Genomic DNA, 27016 nt, shown 5'->3' on the forward strand with positions numbered 1-27016 from the left:
AGCTTTATTTGATGTTTTACTATTGTCATCAAAACACAGATGTCACCTTAAAATGATTAATCTCAGATGAGATGATTTCTGTTTTACAGGCAATAGAAAGAAACCTTTTCAATTATGTGGCCAAAAGAAACCAATGTAGCTACTTAGGTTTGGGATAAAAGAAGGTCTATGAACTTAGGAAATTTGGTGTGGATAAAATATTCTTAGAAGAAGGGGTGCAGCTCATTTTGAAGATAGTTAAGCCTCACCTGCACTCTGCTATCAGTGATGCCATGACGCGGGATGGCGTCCTTATGTTGAGATGGCAACGAGGGACTTCAGATGCATCAAGAGAAAAGCACAATCATGTTTTTTTGACCAGTTGTTTTCGTCTGGAATATCCTTTTCTGTCTTATTTCCTTTCAGCCTGTTCATGTCTTTCTATTTTAAGAGTGACTCCTGCAGGCAGCATTTAATTGGGTTTCACTTTTGTATCCATTCAGCATTCTCTGCCCTGTAATTGGAGTATTTTGTCCATCAACATTTAATGTAATTATCGACGTGGTTGGATTTAGGTCTGCCATTTAATAATTTATTTTCTGTTTGTCTCCTCTGTGTCTGTTCCTCTTTTTCCTGCCTTCTTTTGAATTATTTGATTTATTATTTTTTAGAATTTTACTATCTTTTAGTATGTAAAATACAGAAACCTTGCCGGTTAGGTCTGTTCACCACCTCCCTTTCCCCAGTTCTATTCTATATGTTTGTTTTCATAGTCTTTCCTTTTTACTTCATCGTGTTCATTTTGACCATTGCAATTTATTTTGAAGGGAGACTCACTCCTGTGTTTTATCTTCCCTTGTTCCAGGGCTTGGGTTGTTAGGAATGCTTACAGTGTTGTGGCCCTGAGGAGATAACTGTATAGTTGTAAAGATATTAATTTTACCATATTTATATTGGCATAGGACATGAATGCAATAAACCTTTCCTGGATAAAAAGTTACAGTTATCTGTAATAAATAACTATAACGATTTTTTTTGAAGTTTTCCTTTAAGATGTGATAGGGTGAAGGAATGTTTGGTGGGAGGCATAACACTAATTTATCAAGGTGACATTTCTCAAGTGGGTGAACATTTTTTGCATTTTGAATATGAGACAATGATAAAGAAAGAGATAGCTACAACCAATGGACACAGACACTGGGGCGGTGGGGGCTTGCCTGGGGTGGGAATGCGGGGGGGGGGGGTCAATTAGGGAAAAAGGAGACATATGTAACACTTTAGGCAATAAAAAAATTAAATTAAAAAAGATATAGCTACAATAATATTTTACAAGGAAGGTCAACATCTGCTTTTCCTTAAAAACAAATAAGAAAGCAAACAAAACCCCTCAAGGTTCCTATGCAAAACCCGCCACTCGCAATTTCTCCTCTTCCTGCTCTTCCATGTCCTCCTCCTGGGCCACATCAGCCCTCGGCCGGGTTCAATATGAAGTTAGAAAACGGTGGAACTCTTGGATGGTTAGAACGTTTGAAAAACACACAACACTTTTTTTGTTTTGTTACGTAGCTTTGGAAACCCGCCGGTTGTTAGGGCTGCCCCCGGGCTGGGAAGGAAAGACGTGGTGGAGATCTGTTGGTGGAGATCTGTAGGTGGAGATCTGTAGGTGGAGATCTGTAGGTAGAGATCTGTAGGTGGAGATCTGTTGGTGGAGATCTGTTGGTGGAGATCTGTTGGTGGAGATCTGTAGGTGGAGATCTGTAGGTGGAGATCTGTAGGTGGAGATCTGTTGGTGGAGATCTGTAGGTGTCAGTCATGGATGAGAGAAGAGGGTTGAATTCCAACGCAGTGCTCCCGGGTGTGACGTGAGAGGCGTGCTGTAGGGTGCAAGACGGAGGGGAAGGGGATCCGCTCCCATGTTGAGAGCTCTCGAAGGAAAAGCGTGAAATAGGAAGCTACAGGCGGTTACCTAAGTCCAGGAAAGGTGCCCGGACACACGCGCTCTGCCCGCCTCTCTGGCTGGCGGAGGTGACCAGCGGCAGGCCCTCGGGAGGCCAGCCGCTGCGGGAGTGCTTTCTCCGGCCGCCCGTGGGGGAGGGCCAGGGACTGAGCAGCCGGCCGGCCGGGCCGGGGGGCCGGGCGCTGTACCTGGTGCGCTGTGCTGTGGAGCATCGTGGCTTTGCAGTCAGTGAGGTGAGCCTGGGAAGGACATGGCCGGGCGGCGGGCGCGGGGCTTGGGGAGGGGCAGCCCTGCTGGGCAGCAGCTGGATGGTGTGGAACGGGCCGCCCCCCTCCACCCGGGCAGCACGTAACAGAGGAGCCCACACCGAACCGCTCCGACCTTGGAGCCACAGGTCGCTGGTGGCAGTGACCGTGGGTTGGGCACCTGCGGCTCCCGGGGAGCCGCCCTGAGCTGAGCTGGAAGGAGCACATCCCAGGTCGGCCTGCCTGTCTCTGTTCCTAGCGCTCAGCGAGGGACAGAAGACGCGGGTAAACCTGCTCCGACGTGGCGAGCGAGGGCCCTGCGTGCCCCTTACGCCGTCGTCACCGTGTGATAACACACCGCTCATTTGTGTGTGTGGTCGATGACGGTGCTGATGTGTTCCAGGATAATGGGAAGCATATGGGTCGCAACTGTTTTGAAGTAAGAATGTCCGTAAAGTTTATTTAGGCTCCTCAATTACAGGGCGGGCAGGAGGCGGGCCTGTGGGTTCAGCGTGTGGTTACGTGTTGGCAGGGTGCTGGGCCGGGCCGATGCTGCCAGAGAGAAGGAACAGGATGGGGACGGGGCCTGTGTCTTCCTCTCTCTCTCTCTCCCTCTCTCTCTCTCTCTCTCTCTCTCTCTCTCTCTTTCTCTTTCTCCTTTCTTTCTTTGTTAATCCTCACCTGAGGATATTTTTACATTGATTTTTAGAGCGAGTGGAAGGGAGGGAGAGACAGAGAGAAACATCTAGGTAAGAGAGACACACCCCGACCAGGGCTGGGGGACCTGCAACCAGGTATGTGCCCTTGACCGGAATCGAACCCAGGACCCTTCAGTCCGCGGGCCAGCATTCTGTCCACTGAGCCAAATCAGCCAGGGCCCTCGGGTCGTTTCTTCAAGCAGTGACGTCAAGGCCAGTGTTTGCACAGACGGGTCGGATGGCATTACCCTGTGCTTGAGAGGGTGTGCCCGCCGGCCAGCCCCGTCTCCCCGGTGCTGGGCACTTTAATTTGGTGAGATTTCCTGGCAGTTTGAAATCAGGGCTCTCTCGAGTCCTGGAAGAAGAGCAATCCCTTTGAGCCTCTCTCTTAGATTCTAACATACTCTCCGTTTGATGAATTGGGCCCAGTTTTGGGGACAACAATTAAGTATTTCTGTCTGTGACAGACAAGAGGAAGCAAGAGCTCAAGTTAGGTGTTTGACTTTAAGTGAACCCATGGCAGGGTCCTGGTGACGTGTGTGTGTGTGTGTGTGGGGGGGGAGTTGGGGGGCACGCGTGCACACATGCACAGTCATATGTGGTTATTCCTTTGGGATCTAGCAGTAGTCCCAGGAGCACGGGAAAAGGCCGGAGTTAACCAGCCCATGTGGAGGTGGGCGAGTGCATGGCTGGGAAGTTCACTGGCATCGCCCCCATGCTGTCTGCCTTCCTCCCGAGCGCCCATTGTGACATTGTGCGAGGTGAAGGAGTGGAGGGGAGGGGCTAATTGGGCGGTGGGCGGGGCTTCGTTCCCTGTGAAGGTCACAGGACGGGTTTTCCTGATTACTGCTCCTGGGGGGGCTCACTCCACACCCCGCAGGGGCTTCGGCAGCGCGTGGAGGGAACCCACCCATTCGTCCGTTCATGGCTTGGTCCTGGTGCTGCCTGTTTCCTAGTCCCAATAGAAAGCAGGCCTGTTCCCCGAGGAGCGTGCACCTGGGAGGGGATCCGAGGGGCGCGTAACTGATCACAACGCGGAACGATTGCAGACCTGTCTTCAGGGCTGTATCCCCTTTAAGAACGTTCACTGCATCATCGCAGCTCACGGATGTGGTCTGTTTCCCACTTGCACACGGATCAGCCCAAGTTCAGCCGGATGACTGCCTGGAGGCGGTGCCGGGCGCCAGCGTGGAGGATACCGTGTCACTGCGCTCAGGGAGTGGCCGCCCTGCGGGGAGAATGGGCATCTCGGGTCCCTCTCGGCCTCCGTCGAGGCATTTTCTCCAAGGAGGCGAATACGGCCTTCCCAGGGCTGTTGAAGGACGAAATCTGCTCCGGGCACATCCAACGGCCCAGTGAATTGTCGGTATCAAGGGCTCCACTCACTCTCGTTTGAAGGAAAGCCCCAGGGCTGGATGGCCAGGCCACAGGGTCCCGTCCGAACGTAAACCCTCCCTGTGTCCGGGCTTCTCCTGCCCCCAGTGCTCTCCGCGGGCACCCGAGGGTGGCCCGGCGCCACCCGCATGCAGAGGGCTGCCTGGGCCCAGAGCAGGGCCAGTGCCGGCTCCGCTGGTCCCACGCAGTGTGGCCTCACGTTTGGCCTCAGGTGCGTCATCTGTAAAGGGATCAGTGACAGTTTATTCATAGTGGGTTTCGCTGTGATTTTTAAACGATTCCATGGGAAGGGCTTGGGGGCCGTGCTGGATGGTCACGGATGCTGTTTTAGCTCTGCCGGCTGCGTCCGGTGGCCACGCCCTCCTGCCTGCCCACCCACAGCCCTCCGTGGCCCCCTCACCTCCGCTTCTCTTCCCGCTCAGCCCCTTTATCTCCGCGCTCTCTGTCCCTGACTCGGGGCCCTGCTTCAGGCCTTGATCCCCCAAGTTGCCTTCTAGCCACTTGCAGCTGCTCTGAAGTCCACCTTTGTTTCCACCTAAAAGCCTTTGTCCTGCTAATGCTCCTTCAGGCCTGGCCTTCCCGGGGTCCCCACTGGCTCTGCAGTGTTTCCCCATGATCCTCAGCTTTGTGCTAACTTGCTGGTGCCCTGTCCGTCTGTCTGCCTGCCTCCCCTTTTCCTTCATTCCCTTCAAATCCCAGCCCTTCCTGACCCAGGCAGACTCGGGCGGACTCGCTGAGGGGTTAAGTGCAAGAGTTTTCCTAATTAAGTGCACGTTGACAACATGACGCTCCGTTAAGCTGGAGGGAGCGAAGGGCGTCCTGTTGGTGAATTTTGAGGAGGGGGGTCCACAGGAGGCCTGGCTGCCTGCCTTCCTCGACAGGCGGCCTTGGCCGTCCTCGGGACTGGAATTGAAGGAGAGCCGAGGCCGAGCCGTGGCCCCGTTCGCCTGGGGGTCCGTGCAGCTCCGTCACTGGTGGAGGGGTGGGCCGGATGTAGCTCAGTGCTGCTGATATCAGCTACTGGTATTTGCGGCCATTTTTCTCACGTTGGAGCACATTTCTCCCTCATTCTTCTGGAACCAGTGAACCGCCCTGAAAGTCCCCGCAGTGTCCAGTAGGGACGTGTGATGTGACGTTTCCCTCCTGGGTCCCCTGAATCGCCCGGACGCGAGTAAACGGAGCCATAAACAGAGCGCATGCGTTGCATAAAGTGTAGCGTTAGAGACAAGACATCAGCGCCAGTTTGGTTCACGGGGAATGCGTGGGGAAAGGTAACAAGGGCCACGCAGGGTGGATGTCACGTATTAACTTTAAGACTTGGCAGGAAATGGAGTGGGAGGCCTCAGCGTTCTAGCTGAAGCACATCAACGGGCCTTGAAGGGGCCGTGGGTACATGTGATAACTGCATGATAGTGAGCTGCGTCCGAAGGTTACATGTGATGACCATGTGCTAGTGAGCTGCATCCTAAGGTTACATATGGTGACATGTGATGACCATGTGCTAATGAGCTGCATCCTAAGGTTACATGTGATGACATGTGATGACCATGTGCTAGTGAGCTGCACCCTAAGGTTACATATGGTGACATGTGATGACCATGTGCTAGTGAGCTGCACCCTAAGGTTACATGTGATGACATGTGATGGCCACGTGCTAGTGAGCTGCACCCTAAGGTTACATGTGATGACATGTGATGACCATGTGCTAGTGAGCTGCATCCTAAGGTTACATATGGTGACATGTGATGACCATGTGATAGTGAACTGCATCGTAAGGTTACATGTGATGACCACGTGATAGTGAGCTGCATCCTAAGGTGGTTACATGTGATGACCACGTGATAGTGAGCTGACCCTAAGGTTACATGTGATGACATGTGATGACCACATGATAGTGAGCTGACCCTAAGGTTACATGTGGTTATATGTGATGACCATGTGATGGTGAGTTGCATCCTAAGGTTACATATGATGACATGTGATGACCATGTGATAGTGAGCTGACCCTAAGGTTACATATGATGACATGTGATGACCACGTGACGGTGAGCTGACCCTAAGGCCTTGTTTCCATTGCCCTGCAGCTTTGCTCTGTCGGACGAAGCCTACCGGTCCCTGCGAGATCAAGACAAGGACCAGTGCATTCTCATCACCGGGGAGAGCGGAGCCGGGAAGACAGGTAAGACCCCGGCCAGCCTCCCCCGCTCCGCTGGATGGCCAGTGCCCGGGGGTGGCAGAGTGAGCACAGCCAAGAGCGCGGTGCGGTCAGCACGAGGCTGTGCTGGGCCGCCGCTCGCTGGGCCGCCAGGCGCCTGTGCCACGGGCTCCGGGGCTCCGGGCTGCTTGCCTAAGGGAGGCTGCAGCACAGCTCCTCCCTGCGGGGAGGGGAGGGGAGGCCGGGAAGGCTGACTTCCTCGGAAGCCCACAGAACGGAGATTTTTGTAGCTTAGATGGGCTGTCTGTATTTCTAGTGGGATGATAAAGATCATGTGCAAAATGCTGCGGAACCAGATAGGAACCTCGGTATGTATTTTTTGGAGGGATTGTGCTGTTTTCCCTTGTGCTTGTAATAAAAGCAGTTTGTATGACTGATGGCCGGAGTGAGAGGTGATTCTGCCTGGGGCCTGGCGACCGGGAGAGGGTGGGGAGAGCTGCACTGGCGAGCGCACTCTGCAGGCTCCCCCTGCTGCCATCGGGTCTTCTCCGCGGAACTGAGGGCCCAGGAAGGAGGAGGGTGGTGAGGGAGATGGGGGCTGCCTGTCTGTTCCATCTTTAACATGCTCGCCTTTAAAATATAGTCGACAGAGGACGGTGTGTTAGTTTCAGGTGTGCGTCCTAGTGGTTCTGCCTGTATGAACCTCACGATGCGACCACCCCGACATGGCGTCACCACGGTCACCGCGCAGAGCTGTGCTATTACGGGCTGCATCCCAGTGCTGGGTAGCATGCCCCGTGGCTTCTGTACCGCGTGTTCTTGTGTTACAGCCGAGGCTGGCCGTTGGTCATTCCTGCTGGTTTGCCAAAGTGGGGTTTAAATGTTTCCACTTTCTTGGCTGTTTCGTTGTCAGATTAATAACCTTGGTTTCCACCTGCCCGGCGTGGCTCCGTGGTTGAGTGCCCACCTGTGAGTCAGGTCAGGGCACAGGCCCGGGTGGCAGACTCCGTCCCCAGTAGGGGGCGTGCAGGAGGCAGCCTACCAACAGTTCTCTCTCATCACTGATGTTTCTCTCTCTCCCCCTCTTCCTTCCTCTCTGAAATCAATAAAAATAATAACAACACAAGAATAAACGGTTGCACCCGCTCACAAGTGTACACCTACGTGTGCCCCGCCCCGTGCTTTCTGAGGGTCTGATTGTACCCATTTGTTCCTGAGTGCGTCATCAGATGTGGGCTGTGGCCACTGGTTTGGATGCATTTCGGCAGTTCCTCATCTCGGGAACATATGCGCCAAGAAGACAGCGCAGCCACTAATTGGCCACGTCAGCGACCTCCTCCTTCTGGGAGAGTCAGACCATTTGCTTCCTCGCAGAGGGAGTGCCCGTCTCCTGTTGGCTCCGGATCTGCCTGATGGAAAGACTGAGGGGGTGGCTGGGACCGGTTCAGAGGGTTGGCATTCATTCTTTTCTTTTTTTGGTTCCTCTTTTGTTTTGTTCATCCTTACTGGAGGATACTTTTTCCATTGATTTTTAGGGAGAGGCAGGGCAGAGAGGAGAGAGAGAGAAACATTGATGTGAGAGAGCCACATCAATTGGTTGCTTCGCACTCGTGCCCCCACTGGGGTGGGGAACCTGCAACCAGGGTATATGCTCTTGACCAGAATTGAACCCCTAGCCCTTGGGTTCGTGGGCTGACATTTATCGAGGGCCCCGGATGTGCTAGCACTTTGCCTATCATACCTCTTTTCAAGAAGAATCGTTACTGATAGCTTAACCCTTTGCGGTCCAATTTTATTTTTGGAATTCGAACAGTCTGGTCCAAATTAATTGACGTGATTGAATGTTGAACCGGTTTGCAGTGTCGACCTCAGCCTCGACGTTGGACCTGCTCCTAGCACCTGGTCTGTCGAGTCAGCCTCGACGTTGGACCGAAAAGGGTTAAAGCACCACGTGGTAGCAGAGGGTTTACTTTATAAGAAGTGATTGTTTCACTGGGTTGTGAGGCGCCCCCCCCCCCCCCCCTTGGTAGCTGATGCTGTCATTGGTCTTCCATGCTGGAGACACTCATACCTGCAGGGTATGTGCTGGGACACGCGGGGAGACGTGTGGGCGCGTGGGGTTCTTTGGGCCCTATTTATTTCAGTATTGCTGTGCTGAATAAAACATTCATTATGGCCGGGCCGGCGTGGCGCAGTGGTCGAGCATCAACCTATGAACCAGGAGAACATAGTTCAATTCCTGGTCAGGGCACAGGCCTGGGTTGCGGGCTCGATCCCCAGTGTGGGGCGTGCAGGAGGCAGCCGATCCATGATTCTCCTGCATCATGGATGTGTCCATAACAGTGCCCACGGCTGCTCTAGGCAGTGCGCTCACAGTTTTCTGCTGTGGATGCCCAGCGTTTGCAGAACACGACTTAGGCACTGATGGGGGCGGGGAGGCGGGACATGCGGGGGCCATCACCGCGCGATTCCGAGGACATCAGAAGAAATCTGTGGGCCTGGGAAGACGATCCTGACGTAGGGAAACACTATACATTATGTGGTTCCTAACTTGACAGTTGCATCAGCTCCTAAGCACTCCCCAGCCATCTGCTGACGGAGTTAGGGGCCCACCTGCCTCGCTCAGGAAGGCCGTTAGTTCGGAGCCCCGCGAGCTGTCTGCGTGCCATCTGCTGAGCGCCCTGCCTGTCGGCGACCGGGGCGTCGCCGGCTCACTGTGGCCGCAGCATCACGCGTGTTCGGGGCGGCGCACCTCGCCAGGAGAGCTGAGCGGACGCAGGGCAGGATGTGCCGAGCTGCGTTTTGTTTCTTCCCCACGTGAGAAAGGCCCCTCGGGCCCGCGTGTCTTATGGGGATCACCAGAGCGTCCGTGGGCCAGCTTTCCGAAGCAAGGCCCCTCGGGCCCGCGTGTCTTATGGGGATCACCAGAGCGTCCGTGGGCCAGCTTTCCGAAGCAAGGCCCCTCGGGCCCGCGTGTCTTATGGAGATCACCAGAGCGTCCAGCTTTCCGAAGCAAGGCCCCTCGGGCCCGCGTGTTTTATGGGGATCACCAGAGTGTCCAGCTTTCCGAAGCAAGGCCCTCCTGTTGAGTGGCAGTTCCGTGAAAACCTGGCCCGTCGCGACCGCCTCGGCGTAGAGGCTGCGCTGCTCGCGGCGGGACCCGTGCTCTGTCCCCGAACAGCCCAGGGGCGGCTGCCTGCGGTCGGTGTGGAGCACGTCGATCTGAGGCCTCGGGACTGTGAGGGGCTCTTCCAAGCTGCAGCGTCCAGTCTCATTGCACACAGACAGGCCTCGGTTCAGCAATCTCATTCTTTTTATTTTTTAATCTTTATTGTTGAAAGTATTACAAATGTCCCCCTTTTTCCCCACTGACCCCTCCTAGCCCGCCCCGTCCCCTGCCCCAGGCCTTCACCTTATTTGCACACAAGGTCTTCGGTTGATCCATTTCCCTCCCCCCCCCACCCTCCCCCGCCTTCCCTCTGAGATCCCTCGGCCTATTCCATGCTTCCATGCCTCTGGATCCACTCCGTTCAGCACTTTATTTTGTTCATTAGATTCCACGTATGAGTGAGATCATGTGATGCTTGTCTTTCTGACTCAGCAGCCTCATTCTTTAGGAAACTGGGCCACCTGCTCTGGGCAAGCATGGTCCCTAGAAAGCTTTCGGCATCTTAACCAAGGAGGGAGGGAGGGATACAAGTAGATACATGTGTCAGGATGTGCGTGTGCGTAGATGAGTGGTTCTCGCTATACGCTCTCCGACCTGTATCATATATGTCTTACGTGATCTGTGTGTGACGTGTATGTTCCACGGGTATGTGAGTGCAGACACGGGCACCTGTTAACTCCCGGATAGATCTATCAGCTGCTCTGTGAAGAGAACTCCGAAGAAGCCTTGCTTATATTCACATCGTTCGTTTGTTGTTCTGTTTGGACTTCGTGACTGAGTGCCTGTGGGGCTTCTTCATGAACGTGCGTAGGTTTTGATAACTTAGCGATGAGATTCCCAGCCTTTTGTGCTCATGGCGCAAATGACTTTCATCGAAATATTCCTCTTCCATTTCTTGTTCACCCATTGCTATTCTACAAGGCTTTCTTTCATAAAAATATTACACAATTATATGATTAGGTAATCCTATATAATAAAAGCCTAATATGCAAAGCCACCAAATGGCAGAACAACTGGTCGCTATGATGTGCACTAACCACCAGGGGGCAGACACTCAATGCAGAAACTGCCCCCAGCTCGCAGGCCCCAGGCCAGCTAAGGCAGGTGCCAGCAGGGCCCTCCCCCCCGCCATTGCTCCGCCAGTCGACCCACAGATTGGCCCTGATCACCGGCCAGGCCTAGGGACCCTACCCATGCACAAATTTCGTGCACCGGGCCACTAGTAATTACATAATAACATATATTATTCCCAGCCTAGTACGAGGTACCAGAGAATTCAGAGTTAGTTATAATTCTTGCCTTATCAGGAATTTAAAATCCCCAGAACCATAAACCATCCCTATCACCCCTTTCCACTCCTTGTAGAAATGAGTTCTGATCTACATATTCTGCTCTAGTGGCATTTCTTACAGGACATCTGTTTATTAGTGCAGTATATTTGGTTAAACCCTAGAGATTCTACCATTTTCCAGTTAGAAGAGATTTTGACTTCAAAGACTTCATCTTTTGTCTGTCTGATTGTTGATGAATTTTAGGATTCAAGTTACATTCAAACATAAATGTACATCTGTGAAGTATCTATCAGTTAGAGAAGTGACAGACTAAGAATTGATTCTGAGCAATACTATTGCATCTAGCCACCCCCTCCCCCCTTGCCTTTTACGGACAGCCCTCGTGCCTTATTTTATAACTGGACGTTTGTACTTCTGAATCCCCTTCCCCTTTTGCCAATTTTAAATGCCAGTGTTTTTATGTCTAAAATGGCAGTGCTTTTCAGATTTTTGAGTACACGTGAAGAGTACCTGTTAGTCTCAAATGGAGCCATTTCATACCCTTACAGTACACATGAACGACATTGTCATTGAGAATGTGACGGCTGGATTAATATAGTCATAAAGTATCACTTTGGGAAATGCGTACAATTTTATGCTGTGACTGCGAAGGTCATCTTTACTTGGTCCCTATAATAGTCAACATGATTCAAAACCTAGACTTGGAAATGTGGAGGATGATAATCAGTGATTCTCCTCAGAAATAGAGTGTTTTTTATTCATAGATAGTATTACATAAAGTTTTGATTTGGAAAAATATCTAAACCTTTAAATAAAAGTTCTAATTTATTTGGACTTTAGTCGGGGAGAACTAACAGGAGGTAAAGGAGAAAGCTTTGTGAGGTCGCTTTTGTTTCCCGTGTCCAGCATGATGCAACATCATGAAAACAGTCTTCTGAACCATGTTGGGTCTTGCAGCTTATCTTTCCTGGCTTACTCCTTTCTCTAAAGAAATTAATATCTCACGAACTGCTTAAGGCAGAGACCCAGCGTTGTGTCAGGAAAACAATTATGAGTTGTCTCCTTTAGACAGTGAGTCTTTGTTTGGGAGAAAATGACTCTTAATCCTGGCTTCCAAAAATAAATTATTAAAACGAGCCCAGTATTAGAGTTCTTGAAGGTAGTTAAGAATCTGAACACAGAAATTTTTATAGAGAACTTAGATATAAGTATCCTTGAGCTGTATTTAAAAATTACATCTGACTTCCTTAAACGATTTTATTATTTTATTTTTAACAGGTTTTTATTTATTTTAGAGAGAGAGGAAGGGAGAGGGGGAGAGAGAGAGAGAGAGAGAGAGAGAGAGAGAGAGAAAGAAACAGGGATGTGAGAGAGAAAGACTGGTTGGTTGCCTTCTGTACGCATCCCTACTGGGGATTGAACTTGCAGCCTGGATGTGTGCCCTGAGTGGGAACCGAACCAGCGACCTCTTGGTGCGTGGGACAGCATTCAGGCAACGGAGCCACACTGGCAGGGCTTAAATGATTTTAAAGTTAGTAAAAGTGATTCGTAATTTCAATATAACTTAACCCACGTTTATATCTCAGCAGATATTGTGGGTTTGTATTTATGTACAGTTTAACAGCCACCTGCTATAAGTCAAATTCAAATTCTAAAGACCTGTTCCTGATGCCCTTTTTTTTTTTTAATCAGCAGTGATCCTGAGAGAGCTGTTTCCATTTTATTTTGTCCATTAAAAGGTCTCTGAGATGCCACATTAATTTCAGCAGCCACCAGAGTTGGCCCCCTCGCCCCCCATGGCATTTTGCCCCTGGAATCCATCCTGGGCCAGAAAAGGGTTTCCGGAGACCTCAATGGTCACCTATCTGACGTGTGAGGCGTGGGGCCATAGTGAGCTCAGTAACCCCTGAAATAAACGAACAGCCTGACCTGGACTTTTAATACAATTTGTTAACTTATCTAAAAGAAAGCACCTTTTCATTGAAAGTGTGTGTGTGTGTGTGTGTGTGTGTGTGTTTTACACCAGTTTTTGGGACAGTTACTTTGCCTATAAAGGCTTTCAGTCTTCTAATAGTATAATGGATAGAAAGATAGGCGACATTTTCAGGTCAAGAAAGGAGAATACACATAAGTGAAGATGCAGGTGGCAATGGGGGCAAAGAATGCCGCTAAGAACGCGGAGGAAGAGGAAGAGAGTCGGGGGTTGCTTCAGAGGCCAAGCTGCAGAGTTGGGGTGGGAGGGTGATTCAGGGGAGTGGGAGGCCAGATATCACAGGGCGTTAGGAATTGGCTGGGAAGGCAGCCTTGCCTGAACTTGAAAGCTAGAAAGCCTAGAAAGAAAATTCCTCGCCCTGACCGGTTTGGCTCAGTGGATAGAGCGTCAGCCTGCGGACTCAAGGATCCCAGGTTCGATTCCGGTCAAGGGCATGTACCTTGGTTGCGGGCACATCCCCAGTAGGGAGTGTGTAGGAGGCAGCTGATCGATGTTTCTCTCTCATCGATGTTTCTAACTCTCTATCCCTCTCCCTTCCTCTCTAAAAAATCAATAAAATGTTGTTTTTTTTTAAAGAAAATTCCTCAAGTAACCAGAAGAAGAGTTCCAGTTTGGATTGGTGGATAGAGGGACATGTGGCACCAAAAAGTCAAAAAATATAACAGATAATAGAGCCTTGACCAGGTGGCTCAATTGATTGGAGCACCATCCTGTACACCAAAGGGTTTGATTCCTGGTCAGGGCACACACCTATGTTGGGGGTTCTATCCCTGGGGGGCGCTTACAGGGGCAACTGATAGGTGTTTCTCTCCCATATCAATGATTCTCTCTCTCCTCTCTCACTGAAATAATAAAGACATATCCTCATCTGAGGATTAAAAAAATGTAGTAGAATATAAACTCTTTGTCCATAAACTGAGGTCAGGTTGGCCTGAACTGGGCAACAGCAGTAAGTACGGACACGTCACCAGCTTTTAGGTGAACCCTGAGGCCAATGGGAAGTGTCACCCAGGCCCCTTACGCAGTGGGGGGTGGGGGGAGTGTTAAGGGACAGCACCCTTTGGAGGAAGGGCCTTGCGAAGATGACAAGACCTGTTCCTGGCACTGCCAAGGTGACAAGGCAGACATTTCTCGATTACCGTCTTTAAAGGAGACAGCAGAAACCAGCCGTCACAGACCACCACAGGAGCTGTGTGGATCCCTGGCATTAGACAGAAAGCAAACTTCAGGGAGACCGACCTCCAGCCAGTGCAGAAGCGCCCCGTCTCCCCCCACAGCTCTCGGGCTCCGCGAGATGGTTCGCTTCCCTGCACCACACCTGCCAGCCCTCCAGAAGGAGTCACCTGAGGCCTTGGGGACTTCAGGGACCTGCGTACATGCTTGGTGCTCATTGGTTCCTGTTAGTGACTTGGGGTGTGCTCAGAGGCTAAAGCAGCAATGTTCAACCGGTGGGCTGCAAGAATTTTTACAACAGGCGATGCCTGACTGCTTAGTGAGGGGCACGGACCTCTATTCTCTTCGATGGTCAGATACAAAAACGATGACACAACCATAGCCGTCCAGCGTGAATGCCCCGCCTTGCACCATAAGTGTACAGGTCATACAGCAGAGTTGCATCTCCTTGGTCACGTTGCGTAAGAAGGTTGCGTCTGCTGGGTTAATTCTGGGCACCAGAGGTCCTTCTATGCCAGAATTGGAATGTGAGGCTGCATCTGACTGGTTAATTCCGGGTACCAGAAATTCTTAAATCAGGTGTAGGCACCTGAGTTTTTAAAAAGTCACTTTGGAGCAAAAAGGGTGGGTAATTACTTACTTTTTTTTTTTTTTTTTTTGGTAAATCAATCCAAATTATACCTATTTTTTGTCAGACCGGCCAAAAATATATTTGTTGGTGTGCCGTAGAACTTTAGTAATTAGCTTACGTGTGCCAGGAGATGAGAAAGGCTGGAAATCGTTGCCCTAATGCGAGTGTGTGGGCGGGCCATGTGCCCAAGTGGCATTCCAGTTCATTTATTCTCGTCAGCAGTGGGACACCGGCTGGAAGCCACCTGCAGGTCTGCACAAGTGTTGAGATTGGCCCCCTCATCCTCAGAGTCAAGGTGCCCTCCCTCCCCTGGGAAGGCGCTGTCCCTCCCCGGGAAGGCGCTGCCCCTCCCTGGGAAGGCGCTGCCCCTCCCCGGGAAGGCGCTGTCCCTCCCCGGGAAGGCGCTGCCCCTCCCCGGGAAGGCGCTGTCCCTCCCCGGGAAGGCGCTGCCCCTCCCCGGGAAGGCGCTGCCCCTCCCCGGGAAGGCGCTGTCCCTCCCCGGGAAGGCGCTGCCCCTCCCCGGGAAGGCGCTGTCCCTCCCCGGGAACGCGCTCCTGCTCGGGGACCACCACTGAGCAGAGCCTGGAGAGAAAGCCGACATGGGGGTTGGTTTCCTTGCAGCTGGCAGACGCTTTTTCAGCAGCGGGCGGGGTTCCCAGAGCCTGATGGGGGGAGCATGAGCGTGGGCAGCTCAGCCAAAAGCACCTTCCAGGCAGCTGGGCCTGGGGAAGGCACACACTAGGTCCTTTCCCAGAGTTCCGCAGTGCGCGCGACCCTCCAGGAAGCGCTGTACGAAAAGGAACCCTGTTTCGCTCCGTCTGACTCACGGTGCACACCCCACCCCAGCGCATCCACGTTAGACCTCCCTTCCCGGAGGGAACTCGGTATTGACGGGGTCAGGATCCCCCTAGCCGCTTTGACTTCGTGGTTAGAGCGTCGGCCTGTGGGCCCAAGGGTTGAGGGTTCAATTTCTGGTCCAGGGCTCAGACCTTGCGTGGACACTCCATCCCTGGCCCTGGTTGGGGGCACTTGCCGGAGGCAACTGATCGATGTGTCTCTCTCACATCAGTGTTTCTCTCTCCCCCTCCCCCCTCCCTTCCCGTCTCTCTAAACATCAGTGGGAGCATATCCTCGGGTGAGGATTGAAAGAAAGGATCTCTAGGGGCCGGTGAAGAGTGGACATGGCTGAGAGGCGTGGGAGGACGAACCCACCGGAAGCCAGTTGTGTCCACCTGTGAGCCCAGAATCCTCCGAATGCATCAGGCGTCTGCTCTTTCTCACCAGCTCACCTTTCCGAGCTCCCAGTGAGCTATACCCACAACCGAGCCTGGGAGGGCTGTTTCCTGTCACCAAACCCTTAGATCAGCTGCTCAGCTTTTTAACTGAGTTGAAGAGTCATTTATTTAGTCTAATTGTGAGCAAACCCGTTTGATTTAGAACAGTTCTTTAAACATTTTTAAATATCTTTGGTAAGGATACCCAGGTTACCAAGCTACGTTGGGCTTGAATCAACTTGTATGATAGAGTCATTTTATGTGAACGGCCGCTTTAAGGGATTTTGTGGGCGATGTCACTCAGCAGATTGTTTATCGGCCCAGGGATAACCTTTAAGCACAGTTCCCGTTATAGCTGAATTCATGTCATGTTGTTGAATAGAAAGGACAAATACTTTAAAAGACTAGAGGCCCGGTACACGAAATTCGTGCACTCGGGGGCAGGGGGAGCCCCCAGCGTGGCCTGTGCCCCTCTCACGGTGTGGGAGCCCGCGATCGATGGCCCCAAAGAGGTAGGCCGGAGTCAGGGGGGTCCCTCCTCCACGTGAGAAGGCGGCAGGGACATCGGGACTGGCCTCCTCCATGCTGCACGGAGCCTTGGGACCCCCAGACCTCGCCGTGCGGAGCGGCCGCCGGGCCCCGCCTCCACTGTGCGCACAGCCATCTTGTGACGGCGTGAGGGCATCACGGTGTCGGTGTGACGACCACCTAGGCCAGTGGTCAGCAAACCGCGGCTCGCGAGGCACATGCAGCTCTTTGGCCCCTTGAGTGTGGCTCTTCCACAAAATACCGACTTCTGTGCATGGGCCACGAAGTTTCATTCGCACTGTCCGTGCGCGCCCTCACGTGGTATTTTGTGGAAGAGCCACACTCAAGGGGCCAAAGAGATGCATGTGGCTCGCGAGCCGCGGTTTGCCGACCACGGGCCTAGGCTGTTATTAGTATAGATTTCCAAGGCATTATGTATTCCCAGGTATAGAGGCATTTGAAACACTATTGGTGGGTTTTGTCTTTCCACTTTCTTGCCTCTAAATGTTTTTTTTTTTTTAATTTTAATTTCAGCCTAATTTGTTAACATGGCTTCTTTTCACCCGCAGAGGCCAGCAAGCTTGTCATGTCGTACGTGGCAGCCGTGTGTGGGAAAGGGGCGGAAGTCAATCAAGTTAAGGAGCAGCTTTTACAGTCCAACCCGGTCCTGGAAGGTAGGCCTCTCTGTGCGCGTGGGGTCGGCTCAGCGTGGACGCGGGGTTGGTGTGCGTGGACTGGGGTCCGGTTTTCAGGGCACTCGATCCCGGGGCTACAGGCACGCTGATGGGAATCCCTGCTCTAGAGAGTTGTTTGGTTCAACCCTTTGTTCAAAGCCGTAGACGGTCAAGATTTAACGTGTTTAATGCAGGGCTGCTTTGGGGTTGGGGGTACCCCCAGCGTAGGGGTTACTCCCCATTGTCAGGCCTCGTCCTCTTCTTCCTCTTTATCACAAGGAGATGCCATGCATCCTTATCCCCCAGATGTTGGAATAAGAGTCACAAAAATACCCAGACTTTGTGAAAAGCGGAGACTGGCACATCTATTCTGTTGTTACTGATCTTTCTTTCCCCCGAGTAACGTAACAAATAAAGAAGCTGTTGTGGGAAGTGCCGTATCTTCCTTATTCCAGTATTTGACTTGTGTAGTCCCTGTTTTTTGCCTTGAAGTTCGGGGCCTGCCCACGTTGCTGCGTGTCTGCGTGTTTGTGCGAGGAATGCCGCGGTCTAAGGGAGCCGCTCCGCGGACGCTGTAGTTGCCTCTGTGATTAGGATCTGGCCCTCGCGCCGGTGGTGCTCGAAGCGAGGCCCCGGGCAGGAAACGGGAGGAAGGCCTCTGTGGGCCTGCGCCATCTCGTATGGGAACGCTTCGCTTCCCAGCTGGAGCTGCTCCTGGAAATGAACATCTAGAACAATGCTCTTAGAAAAACAATCGCGGAATGTGTCTCCAGTGTCTGAGGGAGCCCTTGTCTTTGGGCCTGTGGCTCACGGTCAAAGACGCCAGTGTTCGGAGCTGGGTTCAGCAATGTGCAACTCAGACGTGTTTGATGAAAAGAGGGTTTATGGCTTGCAGAGGCCGCCCTGAATAAAGTTTTTTTGAAGCAATTCCTTCACTTGCCCTTGACCTTCAAGCCACAACACACGGCCTTTCATGCGTCGGCATCTGGAGCTGGACTTCGGGGCCGTGCAAGTTGGTTCACTTGGCACCTCGACGTGGCCACACCCACCAGGAAGGACTACCCTGTGAAAACCCCAAATTATGTCCTGGTCCTCACGACCCCTGGGGATACCTGGGCCGGCACTCACCCTTCTCAAGGTCGTGTTTATTACTTCCGGCCTTTCAGCGGGCGTGGACGTGGGATGGAAAGGTGGACTTCAGCATCCTTTCTGGAGGCTTCGTGTCAGGTGTCCTTACTCCGTGTAGCACCTGTTTGCTTCGTGTTAAAGGGAGAATTGGTGTCAGGGGACCCGCCACGCCACACTCATCCCAAGCGGTGTCTCTGCCCTGAGAACTGCCCTGTTGACTTTATGAAGGAGGACTGAGGTCTGAGTCTTAACTGAGGAGGACTCACCTTTTTTAAAAAAAAATCAGAAACATTTAAAAAACCAGCGAATGTGCCCTGGCCAGTTTGGCTCAGTGGATAGAGCACCGGCCTGCGGACTGAAGGGTCCCGGGTTCGATTCCGGTCAGGGGCACATGCCTGGATTGTGGGCTCAATCCCCATAGCGGGCATGCAGTGATTCTCTCTCATCATTGATGTTTCTATCTCTCTCTCCCTCTCCCTTCCTCGCTGACATCAATAAAAATGTAATTTAAACATTAAAAATAAAAAGCCAGCTAATGTGAAATATAACACATCCAGTTTGGCTGCCGAGTATCCAAAGTGAACTTCAACTTGAACGCACACTTCCTGGCCTGGTCCCGTGGCTGCTCTCAGCACTCGGACCAGCTTTTAGCCCTGAGTTACCGTTTGAGCTCTTGCTCTCCAATCATCTTCTCTCCGTTGGATTGCATGAGGTGATGGAGGATTCCGGAGATGGGATGCTGGTCTCTCCATCTGAACATTCATTTCTGCTTACGTGTCATCGTGTCTCAGTCTGTGCCAGCTGCCGTGTGGCCCACGGGTCCCAGTTCACAGCCGGGGCCGGGCCGAAACGCAGGATTTCATGCCCTGAGCCCAAGTCTGCGCCTTCACAAGCCCCCGAGGCCGTGGGTGTGCACGGTGAATTGTAAGGCGCACCGCGGGGCTTCCAGTCCACGGAACAGGGACCCTGGCTGCTCAGGCGGCATATTTGCTCTGCTTGGTCCTTCGCTACCTTGGCCCAGATCGCTCCTCCCTGCCTTGTGCACAGCTTGGTGAGGCAGTCCTCCCGGACGACCCTGTGAGCCGCCGGCACTCCACGGAACACTCTGCCTGGTGGCCGTATCTTTCTGCGTGAAATGACTTCCTGTCCATTTAACCATGCATCAATTCCTTTCTTCCTAGCTTTTGGAAATGCCAAGATGGTCAGGAATGACAACTCCTCGCGATTTGTAAGCCTGTGGTTCTGAGGTGCCCTCGTCTGAAAGGGGGCCTGCGGGTGAACTTGGCTCGGAAGCAGCGGAGATTGGCGCCTACTTGGATTTTGAGTCATGGGCCAGTTTGGCATTCTTTTTTTAATTTTTTTTTATATATACACCGAGTGGCCAGATTATGACCAGCCAGATTATTATGACCACCCCATCAGTACAATGAAGTGAATTAGTTATGCAAATAATAATAATAATAATAATAACAATAAAACCTGGAGAGTATTTGCTTAGGAAGTTTTCAATATTCAGTATTTTTGGAAGTGTCAATGAAGTACTGATGGGATGGTCATAATCATCTGGCCCCTCAGGGTATATATATTATTGATTCAGAGAGGAAGAGAGAGGGAGAGAGAGAGAAACATCAACGATGAGAGAATCATTGAGCGGCTGCCTCCCACATGCCCCACACTGGGGATGGAGCCCACCATCTGGGCATGGACCTGACCGGGAATCGAACCGTGACCTCCTGGTTCTTAAGTCGACAATCAAACCCTGAGCTACGTTACACCAGCCGGGCTTGGCTTTCTTTATATTCTTGAAAGTTTCATTGAGGTCTGACGGACATGTTGAGCCTACTAGCAAGGATGATAGTTTTCGAATCTCTTCGTCTTTCTGTTATAAATAGCTTGGCTTCAAATTAATTACAAATTTAAAGGTTCCCGGGGCCTTCTTGAATCTGGAGACCTCAGCAAGTTCCACACAACTTTTGGCAATCGCAAGTAGTAGTTATCGCTGAAAGGACCTTATCCGCTGAGGATCATGGTGAAGGGCTCAGAAGCTGTGCCTGCTGGCCACTCCATTCACTGCTGTCAACACTGCTACCCGATCCCGAATCAAACGAGACTGAGTTACAGTAATCCTGGGGGAATTCCATGAATCAGGAATGACGCTCTTTTTCTGTGAACTTAGAAGACACGGGAGCTTTAGTGGACTCCTGTTCAGTGTGCTTCTGTGGAAATTTTAGCCAGCAGCGCCACTGCTACAAGTTGTATGTTCTAGGATTTATAAATTTTAAGTATGATAGTTGCCGTATCTTTCTGCGTGAAATGACTTCCTGTCCATTTAACCATGCATCAATTCCTTTCTTCCTAGCTTTTGGAAATGCCAAGACGGTCAGGAATGACAACTCCTCGCGATTTGTAAGTATTTGTAAAGCACAAGTGTTAACCCTAATATTTATCTCGTGCATGTGTACACAGCCAGGAGATGTTTAGTATTTCCTCATGCGCACGTGTGGAAACGAAGAGCACCATTGCTGTTAAACCCGGGCGAGTTTTATACGGACTGCTCTTTGCTTTCTGGAATTCCCCTTTTTCCATTCTTGGAGTGACAAGCTATTTTTTTTTTTTTCATGTTTTCTCATCACCGATCCTAAGATTCCATGAGCAATTTAAATGAGGCTATTTAGAATAACTCTTTACTTGTCTAAATTTTGGTATTTGGAAATCATAATTAAGAATCAGAAATTAAGTAGAAGGATAAACTGAGTTCATATACTGTACCGGGTTTGTCCTTTATACTGTAATACCCGGACGGGAGGAGGTGTATTCTAAAGCTCAAGAGAGATCCATCACTAGGATTGGCAGCTAATGGGGGCAGGGAGAGAGGACTGAACAATAAAAGCTGAAGCTAACTGTTGCTTGGCGTTGGCTGAGTTGGAAAATGCTGATTCCGCTGAGAGAACTTTCCAGCTTCGTCTCCCATCATCTCTGCATGACTGCACATCTGCCCACAGGACTCTCCAGCTGAGCCCCGCCCCGCATCTTTCCAGGGACATAGACCTGCCTGGAGGCAGCAGGGAGAGCATGCCGTGTGTGAGGCTGGCATTCTGAAATCGGTTCCTTCTTTCTATTTATTTACTGATGGATTTTAGATGGGGAGAGGGAGAGAGAAGCATCGACTTGCTGTCCCACCTATGCATCCATTGGTTGACTCTGGTGTGTGCCCTGACTAGGCATGAGCCCCAAACCTTGGTGTATTGGGACGATGCCCTAACCAACGGAGTTAACCCGGCCAGGGCTTGAAATCGCTTCCTTTCTTCTAGAGTTTAACCGGTTTTATGTTAAAAGATCAGTGACTTCATAAGCTCTCTTCTCATACACGACTTGGGACCGATTCTGATCTTTGATGCTGCTTTGCCAGACCTTCCTTGCCCTTCTTCTTCCCCTCTGTCAGCTCCTCTGGCTGCTCCTCCGTGGGGTTCTCAGTGCTGCAGGCGGGATCGTGGCCCCCGCGGAGATGGTCGATAGCTTGGAGAATGGAAGGTTCCGGTCCGAGGCGGTGCGTTTTTCCGTTGGATTAGCCCTGCCTTGCCCTGCTGTGGTCACATGGCTAATCTCATTACATAAATAGAATGAGCAGCAACGGGAGCGTGGGCAGAGAGAAGTCATTCCAAGAGGTCAAGCTGCTTTGTGGAGATTTCATGTTTTGCTTTTTGCCAATGACACACGCTTTACAAAAAACATTTGCAAATATATTAAGTCCATAGGCTGTAAACATCGAGAAAACCATGTTACTCAGAGTCATTACTCCTTTCACAACTGAAAGGCTTGGCTTCTTAAGTAAATTCAGAGAAATCCTGTTATAACAGAGGCGTTAGGATATGAAATTAATACTGGATTATAGGCTACATCACTTCACGCCCAGGTCTTAGTAATTTCTCCCTGTGTGCAGTGACCATCTATAGCGGTGTGGATGACTCATGGAAATTGCATTTCCTTTGACAGTGTGTGACGGGTTAACCCCGAACGAACTTCTTTTTTTTTTTTATAAATCCTCACCCGAGGATATTTTTCCATTGATCGTTAGAGAGACTGGAAAGGCGGGAGGGAGGATAGAAACACCGATGTGAGAGAGACACATGGACAGGGTGCCTCCCCATGCGTCCTACTGGGACTGAGGATCGAACCTGCGACTGAGGTCCATGCCCTTGACCGGGAATTGAACCCGCTACCCTTCAGTCCATGGGCCAACGCTCTAACCACTGAGCAACCCAGCCAGGTCTAGCATGACCTTCTCAATCTCTTCACGGAGATACTTGGCCGACCCCGTGGCGGTCTCGTGGGCGTGCTCATTGTAGCTTACCCTGTAGGCCAGTGTTCCCACGGAGGGCCGCACTCCTGGGCTTTGAATCCTCGTCCCTCCTCTCTGACCTTGTCCCTCCGCCCAGGACCTGTCATGGCGACTCGCTGCCTCGCTCTCTGCTCTGCTTACTCCCCGCTTTTGCTGCGACTCCTGCTGAAAGCCACCCACGTTTCTCCCCGATGACTGCCGCCTCCCATCAGCCACCCTGGCCTTGCTTTCTTCTAGCCCATTGCACACTAGCCAGAGTGGTCTTGTCAAGAGGCACGCGTGACTGTGGCACCCTTGTTTGGGAACCTGTATGACCCGGCGTGGCTGTCAGGCGCACATCTCGATGTCGTGATGGGCTCCTGCCTCCCTCCCCATCCTCTAGGAGGCCAGCTTGCGCCTGCTCCTTCCTGCTCTCCCCTCCTTGCCTGCCTGGCCTCTGACGCTGAGGGCAGACTCCCTGCTTTCCCTCGGTCCCTGTTCTCCGTGCAGAGTGCCGGGGCCCGTGGTAGGAGGCACCCCGTGCACAGTACAGTCCGGTGTGCCTCTCTCCAACCCCGGAGGCTGAGAGCGTCTGAGGGCAGGAGCTGGGCCTTGGTTGCCCTGCTGACTGCTTCTATAGACTTTTTTATAGACCTTTACTTGATGACTACTCAGTGAGGGCTTTATTTTTTAAACAAAATATTTTTATTGATTTCGGAGAAGAAGGGAGAGGGAGAGAGAGAAACATCAACGAGGAGAGAGAATCATGGATCGGCTGCCTCCTGCACGCCCCCTACTGAGGATTGAGCCCGCAACCCGGGCCTGTGCCCTTGCCCGGAATTGAACCTGGGACCTTTCAGTCCACAGGCCTATGCTCTATCCACTGAGCCAAACTGGCTGGGGCTGTGAAGGCTTTAAAAGGCCAGAAGACCCAGGATAACGAGAAGGAGAAGGCAGGAGAGCGTGTGTGAGCTAAGAAAAAGCCACAGATCGCATGTTGACTGGGCGCCATGCAATCCTGTGTCTTCCCCCTCACGGTTATTTCTCAAATAGAGAAGTGTAAGTCATTCTTTGGGAGAATGATTTACGAACCATCTCTCTGGCTGTTACGGGTTGAACACGAAGCAAAACCAAAGTCTCCTTCGACCAACACACCCTTTTCCAAACAAAAAGCAGCTGTCAGGGCCATTCTCTCATACTGGTTATTCTTTAACCAGACAATTACAGAGCAATTCTGCAGAAATGACCGTGTGAAACGCCATGTGTGCGTCCCTGTGTTTAACATACCGTCTATAAAGTATAGCAGGAGCCTGTCATAGATGGCTGTGTAATCCAGATCAAAGCCCCGGAGGAATACGGAGCGGTCTTTGATTCTGAGCTGGTCACCCGCATGGTCCTGTATTTGATTTGAGTGGATATAAAAACAAGACTTTAAGTGTTCCCCGGGGCCAGTGTGTTTGGAGTTTCTGGCCACGGCTTACACATATTTTGCCTATAAAAATGAAATAATTCATCTTCCCCACGAATGCATATATAAGGAATACTTATTTCCCGCAGTTTTATTGTTGAATGGAAGACACACCCCCTTCAGAACTTGAAACAGATCTGAAGTGGAAAATTTACATGACGGCTGAGATGATCTATTCTTGAATTAGCAATGGGATATGCTAGTTTGGAGCTAATGGGGTATTTAATATGAATTATTCATGGAGGCATATTGTGCGTCATGGTTACATAAACTGTGTCTTTCTTAATTACATTTAAACAGATGTATGAAGGGCTTACGCTGCTGCTGTTCTCTGAGAGGGTACGCTGACTGAATATTTTGAGGGGATCTTGAAAACTCACAAAGTCTTTCTCTGGCAGGGCAAATATATGGATATTGAATTCGACTTTAAAGGCGACCCCCTGGGAGGAGTGATTAGTAACTGTGAGTATTTTATTTGAATTATTTTAAAGAAGTTTAGAACAGTAACACGTGTGTTTAAAATGGAATATTGTAGATACTTGGATCTTTAAGAGATGGGTGTACGAATATGTCTTCTTATACTGCTTAGATTTTTAAAACGTATAGGTTTCAACTTGTCTTATATAATTTCTAAATCTTTTTTAAAGATGACATAATCTTTACCCTGGAAAAACTTTTTAGGGGTCTGCTGAAGAAATAGGTATTAGTCCAACTGTATTTTATTACTATAGACCTTAAGCCAATCCAGTAATACAGAAGATTCTCCAAAGGTTATTTTATTTAACAAACCCAGCCCAACTCTAGGCTGGAGGAATGCTGCCAGGTGGTTAGTGGTTAAGAAACCTGGGCAAACTATATTGCTGGTTTAAAAAAATTAAATCACTATTCATAGAGCTACCTTGATGGGCTGGGGTTTTCTCATCTTTGAATCCATGGGATTAAATTGAATAAATTGTATGGCTCTTCTCATTTCCACCATTTTATAGTTTTTAAGTAGTTAATTTTCCATTTATTTTTTAAGCTTTATTTTTATTGATTTCAGAGAGGAAGGGAGGAGAGAGAGATAGAAACATCAATGATGAGAGAGAATCATGGATCAGCTGCCTCCTGCACGCCCTACACGGGGATGGAGCCCACAACCCAGGCATGTGCCCTGACCGGGAATCGAACTGTGACCTCCTGGTTCATAGGTTGGTGCTCAACCACTGAGCCACGCTGGCCGGGTTAATTTTCCATTTTAGTTTGCCTGACTACACAAGGTATGTGCCATGCGTTGAGATTATCCACATTTGCCAAAATGCATAGTTATTAGAGAATATTTCCAGCAGTAAGTGTTCATATGAAATTGGTTGGATTAAATGGTTTTATATGTCCAATAAGGAAGCAGAAGGACTTACGCTGACCACGTATGGTGCCCAAATCAAGTGACTGTAAGCCTGCCCACCCTGCTAGGCCGGCTCCCTCCCTTCACGGTGCCTGGCAGCCGCTGGGAGCTGCACAGGAAAAGGCAGGCTCAGTTCTAAGACCCCCATTAAAGGCACCATTCGTTTTCATTCTGAAATATATTCGTAAGTCTTCAGCATTGACTTTGTACAACACAACTTAACTTTAATAATACACGATTTTTTTAAAATGAGGATACGCTTGCTGTTTTCATTATAGAACTTGTATCGAAATGTTCTGGTTCTGAAATGATTGATTCAGTATTCCTTTTGAGGACGCCAGGAACATGTTTAAGGATTACTTTCTTACAAGGATTGGACGGTAACGTGGGTCTTACGTTTTGAGGTGTAAGCTCCACACGGCATTGCCTGCCTGCCTGCCCTCTCATGGTTACCGTCTCCATGGAGAGTAAACATTAAGCCCTCAGGGCTGGCCCCGTTAGGATGACTGTATCCGCGCGAATGGGTTTCAGATGGTGGTGGTTACTGTCTGTCCCCACAGGGAAGTTGTGTTGAAATCTGTGGTAGCGGGAACACCCCGGTGATTCCGAGGATCCTGTGCTGGGAGAGGAGAGGGATGCATTAGTGGTCGGAGCAGGAGACGGGCTGACTCAGAGGTGGTCGCGGGGAGCGGCGGCGGCTGGCCTCCGGGACGGGGGTGCGCCCTGGGCAGACCCCTCTTGTCCTCTCCAAACTGCCAACGCCAGCATCTCGTACCCTTGGAAAGAAGACGAGACCGGCCAGGCTGGAGGAAGCACATTTTGCCTCCTTTTCCAGCCGCCGCCGAGGGAAAGCACAGGTTACCCCGGGAAGGGCCCGGGCCGCGGGGCCGGCTGCGGACCAGCCGGTAGAAGGAAAGCCAGCCGCCGGCTCTTCGTCCGGGGGAGGCGGGCGGGCTGTGCCACGGGCTCACCCGAACCGGAGAACGTCGCTGAGGGTATATCATTAGGAGACGGGTTCAGAACGCGGGAAATAGCAAACATTTGCGTCATGTGAGAAGGTAAAACATGGAAGCACGTCCAGGTGTTTGGTTGATGTGAGATAATACTTGTTTTAAAGAAATGCTTTTATTGATTTCAGAGGAAGGGAATGTAACGTGCACATTTCCACGTGTGTCTGGGGTTTGCAGTCTTTTTGCTGGAAAATCATAAAGAGCAGACCGAGCGGATGCCGCAGTCACCAGAGCTTTGCGCCTGGCTCTGTCTGTCGCGGTGACCCTGGCAGGCGAGCCCCTGCTTCTCACCGGTGAGGTCGGGTGATCACAGGACTGCAGGCGGGGCCCGGGGGAGGGTGATAACGCGGGAGAAGCAGCTGCTGGGGGAAGGCCTGGGAAAGTTCCCTCCCCTCCCCCTGGCACCGCGAGGTGCACATGGCATCTGCTTCCTCCTTGGATGCGATCGCAGTCACCGATCGTATCAGGCGAGCTGCCGGGTCAAGAAGCGCACGGGCCAGCATTCCTTCCCACACGCCGACAGGGAATGCTCTTCTTTAACTCGG

The 27016-nt window shown here is 51.1% G+C and overlaps 1 protein-coding gene across 1 annotated transcript in view; it reads left to right on the top strand.

Moving 5' to 3' along the window:
• Positions 1-27016, top strand: part of MYO1B (myosin IB) — a 135545-nt gene that overhangs the window by 59953 nt on the left and 48576 nt on the right. The window contains exons 4-7 of the mRNA XM_081095302.1: positions 6359-6453; positions 17059-17163; positions 20651-20697; positions 24476-24539. Coding sequence (XP_080951428.1) covers positions 6359-6453; positions 17059-17163; positions 20651-20697; positions 24476-24539 — 311 coding nt within the window. The remainder of the gene's footprint in view (positions 1-6358; positions 6454-17058; positions 17164-20650; positions 20698-24475; positions 24540-27016) is intronic.

This window comes from Myotis nattereri, assembly GCF_964212035.1.
Source record: "Myotis nattereri genome assembly, chromosome: 7".
In the NCBI taxonomy this organism is placed as follows: Eukaryota; Metazoa; Chordata; class Mammalia; order Chiroptera; family Vespertilionidae; genus Myotis; species Myotis nattereri.